At 52.0% G+C, this 8,861-nt stretch overlaps 2 protein-coding genes and 3 non-coding genes across 6 annotated transcripts; 1 reads left to right on the top strand and 4 right to left on the bottom strand.

Moving 5' to 3' along the window:
- The first annotated feature begins 1,526 nt into the window (after positions 1-1,526).
- TLCD1 (TLC domain containing 1) lies at positions 1,527-4,070 on the top strand. 2 transcript variants are annotated; one of them, XM_045986588.1, is made up of 5 exons: positions 1,527-2,128; positions 2,448-2,530; positions 2,622-2,704; positions 3,111-3,265; positions 3,436-4,070. In XM_045986588.1, the coding sequence occupies exons 1-5, from the start codon at positions 1,935-1,937 to the stop codon at positions 3,617-3,619; spliced, it is 699 nt and encodes a 232-aa protein (XP_045842544.1). In that variant the 5' UTR covers positions 1,527-1,934; the 3' UTR covers positions 3,620-4,070. The 2 variants fall into 2 exon arrangements, with proteins under 2 accessions (XP_045842544.1, XP_045842543.1); XM_045986587.1 differs by having other exon boundaries at positions 1,533-2,128; positions 3,111-3,642.
- Positions 4,071-4,212: 142 nt separating this feature from the next.
- RPL23A (ribosomal protein L23a) lies at positions 4,213-7,607 on the bottom strand. Its single transcript, XM_045986589.1, has 4 exons — positions 7,477-7,607; positions 6,678-6,861; positions 4,851-5,027; positions 4,213-4,384 (listed from the first exon to the last, which is right to left on the bottom strand). Exons 1-4 carry the CDS (start codon positions 7,499-7,501, stop codon positions 4,228-4,230), a joined length of 543 nt encoding a protein of 180 aa, XP_045842545.1. The 5' UTR covers positions 7,502-7,607; the 3' UTR covers positions 4,213-4,227.
- LOC123930350 lies at positions 4,457-4,521 on the bottom strand. The gene has a single exon (XR_006816065.1). It is a non-coding gene; the product is annotated as a small nucleolar RNA SNORD42 (small nucleolar RNA).
- On the bottom strand, positions 5,114-5,185 carry LOC123930354. Its single transcript, XR_006816067.1, has one exon. It is a non-coding gene; the product is annotated as a small nucleolar RNA Z17 (small nucleolar RNA).
- LOC123930349 lies at positions 6,951-7,014 on the bottom strand. The gene has a single exon (XR_006816064.1). It is a non-coding gene; the product is annotated as a small nucleolar RNA SNORD42 (small nucleolar RNA).
- Positions 7,608-8,861: the final 1,254 nt, after the last annotated feature.

Raw genomic sequence — 8,861 nt, 5'->3', positions numbered from 1 at the left:
GTCACCCAGGCGCCCATCTCAGCCCACCTCTTTGCTCACTAGTGACACTATTTCAGGAGAGAACGGGTTCTTATTGGCAAGCAAATGATAAACTCCCAAAACTACGAAGAGCGTCAGCATTCTCGGTTTGTGGGGCAGGGATCAGGGTTAGTTTCGTCTTTGCCTAGGGAGGGACCGGGGAAACCCCCCCCCCCCCCCGGAGCACACTGATTCACCTAGGGAGGAGACTCCAGGCTGTCCCAACCAGTGAGCACCGCCCTTGTCAGCACTCTCATCACACCCCTCCCTCCCCCGCAACTTTGCCGAGGGTAATCCGCCTTCAAGGCTCAACTATAAGGAGAACCTCCTTGTGGGGAAGATGGGAGGGATGTGGACCACTATCACTATGTGGAAGCATCAGAGAGAGGAGGGAGAGCTGTTTGACCCGTGTGGGATCAAGGCTTCTGCCTAAATGTAAGGGGCTGATTAGTATGATTGTCTAGGGTCTTAGCCGGAAGTGAGTTTAATTCCTGTTGTCTCCCTGTGCCTCCAGCTCTGTTGGAGCTCCATAAAAGCTAAGTTAAGGAGCAAGAGGATGGTGATTAGCTAAGAGTCAGCGTCCCTGTTTCTGAGTGAGTGAGGAATGTGAGGAAAGGAGTGTTTATGTTCTGTCCCGCCCCACCCCTTAAAAGAGACTCAAACCTGTCCACGTGGAAAGACCACGAGAGGGGCCCCATGAGGGGCCCTCCGTGGCTGGCTCAGGCTGCTGTTGGCTGATGAACAAAGCTGCCCTGTGAGCGAAGGGAAGCGCAGAGGGGAAAAGCCGCACAACCCGGGACACTCGTGCCCTCACCTAGAAACCAGTTGGGCTGTGGTTGACCGAGGAGCCCCACAGGCGTTAATATGTAACACTGGAGCCAGCAAGAGAGGCAAACACCCAAACCTCTTGGTCCCTGGGTCTCCGGCGCCTAAGGCTTCTAGCTTTCCCTCCCTCTCGCAGCATCTTTTCCCTAGTAACCCCCCCGCCTTCCTACTTACCACCCCCTCCCCCAGCACTCGTTTTCAGCCTTTCCTCTGTTTTCACCTCACTTGCCTGGAGGCGGGAAGGGGATCCCGCGCCAAGGTGGGGATAGGCTGACACCTAGTGACCACGAGCTGCAACTGCTCCAGCCCACTGTCCCGAAGAGTAAGGGTCACCTCAGCAGCCCGGTCTTGCCCGTGCCAGCCTCCAGGGAGCCGGGAGATAAGGGAGGACTGTGACAGCCGCTCGACCTCAGGAGCCCAAGAGCGGGCTGGGAAGAAGGGTGATGGATTAGTCGACCCCTCCTAGACACCGAGTCGATGCGGGGCGTCACAGACGCTGATAAACATGTCCGTCTCTGGCCCAAAGAAGCTGAAGAGCCGGTGAAAAAAACAGAATATGGGCGGAGACTATTATCTAGGCTCAGCTCGGACCCCTCCCCAGGACCAGGGCTTAAAGGACTCGGGTGTGTGACGGGCCCCGCCCCGCTCTGCCAAGAAAGGAGTTGAGGGCGGAGAGAGAGTTCTCTCAATACCCGCCGAGGCGGGGGAGCCGGTAGCCCCGGGAAAAGAGGGGACGCAGGTTAATGAGGCCAAGCGACCGAGGCGGGACTCCGTCGGACAGCCCCTTTTTCGCCCTAAGTCCGCGGAAGCCAGGCGGGGCCCAGAGGCCCCCGGGAAATGGGGCTCTGGCCCTCGGTGCCGCGGCGGCGCCGGAGGGGCGGGGGCAGGCGGCCGGGGCGGGGCGGGGGCGGCTGGGGGCGGGGGCAGAGGCCGGCGGGGAGGGGACTGGAGGAGCGAGGGGCCTAGAGGGCTCCGCGAAAACTGTGTGAGGCTGGCGGCTGGCGTGCACTGGCCCGAGAGGAGCCCGGTTCGCGGAGCAGTCGGACGAGGCAGCTTAGGGGGCAGACAGACGGACGGCAGGGAGGGCCAGCATGCCCCCACTGCTGCACCCCGCCCTGCCGCTGCTTCTGGGCGCCACGCTGACCTTCCGGGCCCTCCGGCGCGCGCTCAGCCGCCTGCCCCTGCCGGAGCACGTGCGCGCCGACCCCCTGCGCACCTGGCGCTGGCACAACCTGCTGGTCTCCTTCGCCCACTCCATTGTGTCCGGGGTCTGGGCAGTGCTGTGGTGAGTGAAGGACTGGGGGAATGAGGGTGGGTGGTTGGGGGATCCCACGTTACTCTCCGCATCACCCTCTGGCAGGCTCAGGCCATGCAGTCTCACCTGATTCCCTCTTTGGAAAGCTAACTAGGAGCGGCGGAGGTCCCAGGGGAGGGGGAAAGCTCATCTGGGAACCGGGAGACACCTGGGTTTCAGCCAAGCCTCTCCACTTCCCACAAAGCCAATAGCGCGAGCCTGGATCCCCCGGGGACTGGGAGGGGTAATGGGGGACTAGAGGGTCCTTGGGGATGCAGAGATGTTGAGAGCCTGCCTTCTTCCCTCCCAGTCTGTGGCAGACCCCCGAAATGCTGGTGGAGATTGAGACGGCATGGTCGCTTTCTGGCTATCTGCTCGCTTGCTTCTCTGCAGGTAGGTCTTGCCCAGAAAATACTAAGTAGGTGCGGGACAGGGAGCTTTTTGTTCAGTTCCTTTCATGACTTTTTTCCATACGACGCGCTAGGGTATTTCATCCACGACACGGTGGACATCGTGATTAGTCGTCAGACACGAGCTTCTTGGGAATACCTCGTTCATCATGTCATGGTAAATGAGAGGGAGGGGTTGGGGTGTAGGCCTGGTGCTAGCTAGCAACCTGGTCTCAGCCCTTTCTGAACCTGGGAGGTAAAGACCATCTTTCTTAACCCCATCTCCAACCAATGTCAGGACACTGAAGGCTGGCAGTATCCATGCCCTTGGTGAATTCACTTTTTGAGGCCAGTAATCCATGGTCTTACCTCCTTGAACGAATTAGAAACCCCACTCAGAGCCAGAATCTGTGGGCAGGGATCAAAATTTAATCATGTTGAATCCACCATAGACTGTAACCCAGAAGGAAGTCAGTAAGAATGGATTTCCCAACCATTGATCTGGTAGCCTTGGTATGCCCACCAACTTTCAGGAAAGCCATGGTATTTGAGTCCCCTAACACATCATCTCCCTTGCGTTCTAGGCCCTGGGTGCCTTCTTTGCAGGCATCTTCTGGAACAGTTTTGTTGGTGGGGGAGTCCTAACATTGCTGGTGGAGGTCAGCAACATATTCCTCACCATTCGCATGATGATGAAGATCAACAATGCCCAGCACCTCCTCCTGTACCGGGTCAACAAGTATGTCAACTTGGTCATGTACTTTCTCTTCCGCCTGGCCCCTCAGGCCTACCTCACCCACTTCTTCCTGCGTTATTTGGGCCAGAGGACCCTGGGCACCTTTTTGTTGGGTAACCTGCTCATGCTGGACATCATGATCCTCATCTACTTTTCCCGCCTCCTCCGCTCAGACTTCTGCCCTGGACGTGTCCCCAGCCAGCGACACAAAGACAAGTTTTTGACAGAGTGAAAGGCACAAAGCCTGCAACTTGTGGCAAGAAGAGCAAACACAGCCAAGAACAAGCCTCACCATGTAAGAGAATTAGCCCCAAGTCTGGGGCATCTTCTGAGGACATGCTCTGCACCTACCATTGAAAATGCTAATGAAAGCACTCCTCTGAAGTCCTTGTCCTTTCTTGGGCAAGGGGTGAGGGAAGCAGACAGACGGGTTGGACATGGTAGTTGGGTGCGGGGACAGGTGCTGTAAAATCCAGCCAGTCCACACTGCCCTGAAGTGGATGCTAATGAGAACTCTGTATACTGGTTTCCTACAAAGCCCCTTCCAGATAAAGGGAGGGATGATTCTTGTTTGCCACCATCGCAGGGGTAAGACAACAAATTTTCAGTGTCTGAAGCCCAATCTGGGTCACAAATACCTGAGCTCCCACTGTCAGGATTAACAAGTGTGGTGAGGTACTAAGGCAGAGTGTTCCAACAGGGTAAGCAGACCAAAGTCCAAAGTGTGTGTAACCCCAGTATGGCCTTCCCAAAGCCCAGCCAACAAATCAACAGACAAACATGTATCATGAAAAAACTGTATTTAGATTTAGCCAGCTGGACTCAGTTTAGATGATCCCAATCTGAAAAACAAAAGGGGAGCTTTTGTTACTGGGAGTTGAAATGTGAAGATTAAGCTGGAATGTCATGGTTAAAAAACCAAATGAGGTGAAGGTAGGGCCCATTAAGGATAGGAGTGCAGTGAGTTAAGCAGCGAAAGTCAGGTTTTGGTCACTAACAGACACCTCACTTGGACCCAGGTGATGGGTAAGTTCATAGCACAGGTAGCTTACTTTGTTGGCAACATCCAAAGCATCATAGTCAGGGGCCAGTCGAACGTATGCCTTCTTCTCTCCATCAGGCCTAGGATAAAGGAAGTCTTAATTCCTCCCACCTCACTGCCCCTAGCCCTCCCTTTTCCCCCTAGTCTTTCTAGCACATAAGTGGTTCCTTTGTTCATGTCATTCTTTCCCAAATGGTGACTTTTCCATCATTTGCACAGGAGGCTAGGGATGGCACCAAACCACAATATGAACCCACTTCCCTTTCTGGGGGAATATCACAGAACATCTTAGGACCAAGTCCAGGTTATCTGACATAAATTGCGTCTTACTCTAGGCCCTGCCTCTGTCTAGAAGTGTAGGGATCAAGAAAACACCAACACCATACATTAAGTCCTAGAGACAGGAGAGCTAAAGTGTCCTCAAAAGCCCGTATTAGATACAAAAGACTAGAATTACAGCAGAAGTTGTTCATTTCTTAAGGCTTGCAAGCTGTGAAACTACTTCTGACTCCGTGCATGTTTCCTGGCTCCTGAGATCCTACTCACCTGATTAAGGTGTTGACCTTGGCTACATCAATGTCATAGAGCTTCTTCACAGCCTGTTTGATCTGGTGCTTGTTGGCCTTGACATCCACAATGAACACAAGTGTGTTGTTGTCTTCTATTTTCTTCATGGCTGACTCAGTAGTCAGGGGGAACTTGATTATGGCATAGTGATCAAGCCTTGGGAAGAAGCAAAATGGTGTCAGCTGGCCCGGGTCAAAGGGAAGGATAGGCCCTCTTTTAGAGCCCAACCCCAGAAGAGTCCAGGTGCATCAGACCATGAAGTAGCAATCATTTCTGTCAGACTTTGGTCGCTAAACAGTGTCATCATCTGCACCCTGAAACTTAGGGACCTCGGGGCAGAAGCCTGTGCACTTTCTTCCCCTTGAAAGACTTTAAAATAATTTTTTGTTAGAATGCACACAAGAGCAAGGTGAGGGGCAGACGGAGAAGCAGGGAGACTGATGTGGGGCTTGATCCTGGGTCTCTGGGGATCATGACCTGAGTTGAACGAACTGGGCAAAGGGTGCCCCCACTTGAAGGACTTTCATCCTTCAGGTTATTTAAGAATCATCTCTGAGTTCCAAACCCCCTTCATTGACTTCACCATTTTTTTTTAAAGATTTTTAAAAAAAATTATTTATTTGACAGACAGATCACAAGTAGGCAGAGAGGCAGGCAGAGAGAGAGGAGGATGGAGGCTTCCCACTGAGCAGAGAGCCCGATGCGGGGCTCGATCCTAGGACCCTGGGAGCATCACCTGAGCTGAAGGCAGAGGCTTTAACCCACTGAGCCACTCAGACACCCCCTCCCAGGCAAGGGGCGCCTGGGTGGCTCAGTGGGTTAAACCCCTGCCTCCAGCTCAGGTCGTGGTCTCAGGGTCCTGGGATCTATCGAGTCCCGTGTCAGGTGCTCTGCTCAGCGAGGAGCGGGCTTCCCCCCCTCTCTGCCTGCCTCTCTACCTACTTGTGATCTCTGTCAAATAAATGAATAAAATCTTTAAAAAAAAGAAAAGAAAAAAAAAGCAGCAGCACTGGGAGGTGACAGTTATTACTACTGCTTGAATCTGTGCCCCCCCCCTGCCAGCTCAGTTTTATCATTAGTAGTGTGGCACCAAAACACTCAAGACCCTAAACCTTTTGCCCATTTCCCTGTTTCTTGAGTGTAAAGACTTAAGACAGTAAATGAGAAGACCCCTTTATACACTGTTGCAGGTCTTCTCTTTCCAATACAGATTTTAACAGTGTCCTTATCAACCTAGAATCACCCCACACTGTCACCCTCAAGGATTATTCCCTACAGGAATAGGTGCAATGAACAATTAAACCTGGAACTCAAAAAAAAATAAATAAATAAAAGTCCCACTACATACTCAAAGAAAGCAGAATTTAAAACGCTGACCATAAATAAAGCAACAATTAACCTAACAATTAACCTTAATAATCACTGAGCTGTTTTAAACTGTTCCCATCAATATTGCAAAAACGTCTCTTTTTTTTTTTTTTAAGATTTATTTACTCGACAGAAAGAGATCACAAGTAGGCAGAGAGGCAGGAAGAGAGAGGGAAGCAGGCCCCCCGCTGAGCAGAGAGCCCGATGTGGGACTCTGAGATCATGACATGAGCCAAAAGCAGCGGCTTAACCCACTGAGCCACCCAGGCGCCTCTCTCTTCTTGTTCTTAAATCAGGCATTAACAATCTCTTCACACTCCCCTTAAAGACACACACTACGTACTAACATGTATTCCCGAAGTTGTGCTGTAGGTTTGGTAAATTTCCAAATTACAAACGGCTACCCAACATCTTTCCAAGGGAAAGGGCAGTACTGACTTGTTTCTCCTGGGGGCGCTCTTTCGAGGGTATTTGGGCTGCCTTCGGAGACGCAGAGTCTTGGGTCGTCGGAACGTAGGTGATGTGCGGATCTTCTTTTTTTTGTGACTGTGGACGCCTTTCAGCACCGCTTTCTTGGCCTTCAAAGCCTTTGCTTTGGCTTCGGCTTTGGGAGGGGCAGGGGCTGGGAGAAAGAAGGAAAAGGAGGGCACAGGATTCAGAAACCAGTCACTTCCGTACTCAAAACCCCCTAGCGGGCGCTCCACGCCACACGTGCATCAGTGGTTCCTTTGAAGACATCACAAGTCTCAGCTTAAAATTTTTCCATCATATGCACGGTGCTGGGGCGAACTTAAGGGTAACTCCAGAACTACGACGAAGAAAAAAAGGAACCAGCAATGATCTAAAGGTTGATACCTGACAAGATGTGTGTTAATGGTTTTACCTACCTATATAGCTCTAACGCGGAAGGGGAAAAAAAAGGAAACTAAGTTGAGGACTTTAATTTTTTACAGGTCTGGAGACGTGGAGCTCCGTCCTGTGGATGCGTGTTGTTCCCCAAAGTCAACAGTCCCGCAGCCCCCGAGAGGTGGTGCCGGCCGGGCTTGCCTCCCCAACCTCCTCACAGAAACCCAGCCCATGCGGCTGGGCCCACGCGCTCCGCAGCGTGCTAGAATCCCAGAAGCGGCTCCGGAGCAGACACCGCAAGGCTTAGCTCAGCCATTGTCCTCCCGGTCCGTTCACTCCGAGGGGATTTCACGCCAGCGACCCGTAGTCACCCCCCAACTCCAGCACAAACCTTCCTTCTTAGCTTTCGGCGCCATCTTCGTAAAAGGGATTTCCAACGCTCGTTTCCAGGGGCTTATAGAGTAGAGTCTCACCGAAGACTCGCGATGCTTTTTATTTAAAGCTGATTGGATAATCTCTAGCGCGGCGCCCTCTGGGAATGGTAGTTAGTTTTAATTTCCTCGGGAGAGTGATTAAGCATGCGCCACCTCTTCCCTCAAAAGAGTGTAAAGCTTCTTGGGGGTTGTAGTTTTTTCGTAGGTACGTGTTTATTTGTTGCGGCTGTTGGATATGGATTGTCTAGTCCTGAGCGCTTTCCCATCTTGAGGAAAGAGTACTGCAGGTCCAGGAGACAGTAGCACTGAAAACAGGATGGAGTATAATTAGGTTGACTCGGGGAGGGTGAAGCAAAGTTCTAGAATGTTGGAACAGAAATTGTGTGGGCCAGGGGCGCCTGGGTGGCTCAGTCAGTTTAGCGGCTATTTTCGGGTCAGATCATAATCTCGGGATCCTTGGAGAGAGCCCTGCATCCGGCTCCCTCCTCAGCGGGAAGCCTGCTTTTCCCTCTCCTTCTGCCTCTCGCCCCGCTCGTGCGCGCGCTCTCTCTCTCTCGCTCTCTCTCTCAAAACAAACAAAAAACTAAGAATCTGTTTGGTCCAAGTCCCTCTAACAACTTCTACTCTTCTTTACCTGTGACAGATTTCGTGCGTTTTCCCGCACTTGAAATTACTAATATTCCAAACACCCGGGGAGCAGATTTCTCTGCGGCTCCCTAGTTCTTGCGAATTTCATTCAGTCTACTCCCTTTAATTAGTCTTCCTTTCCCTGCTCCAGTCATATCTGCATCCTCAAATTCAGTTCCCGACACAGAACAAGTTTTTGTTTTTGTTTTTTTTTTTAATATTTTATCTATTTGACAGATAGAGATCACAAGTAGGCAGAGAGGCAGGCAGAGAGAGAGGAGGAAGCAGGCTCCCCGAGGAGCAGAGAGCCCGATGCGGGACTCGATCCCAGGACTCTGGGATCATGACCTGAGCCGAAGGCAGAGGCTTTAACCCACTGAGCCACCTAGGCGCCCCCAGAACAAGTTTTAATAAAGCTTAGGTTTGCTTCTCTGGGGGTCTGTTTCTGTCCCACCTCCACCCTGCCCTGTTTTCCTCCTTCCCTCTTTAGAACCAGATCTCCCCTTTGACGGTGAGAATTATTGTATACTACACTCCTCCTCTACCCTGCAGAACTGTGAAATGGAAAAATTGTCCTTGATTCCAATGGGATCAGACAGAACGCGGGTACCGGAGCGGCGACCTACCCAAAGAGCGAAGTTTCAGGTCCACTTAAGCCTTCTTTAGACGAGGGAGGCAGGTTGGTCTTTAGCCTCCCACCCCTCAGTCTACACGG

This window comes from Meles meles, chromosome 18 (assembly GCF_922984935.1).
Source record: "Meles meles chromosome 18, mMelMel3.1 paternal haplotype, whole genome shotgun sequence".
Taxonomy (NCBI): Eukaryota; Metazoa; Chordata; class Mammalia; order Carnivora; family Mustelidae; genus Meles; species Meles meles.
The sequence above is the reverse complement of the archived record's forward strand: the minus strand, read 5'-3'. Positions and strand labels throughout refer to the sequence as shown.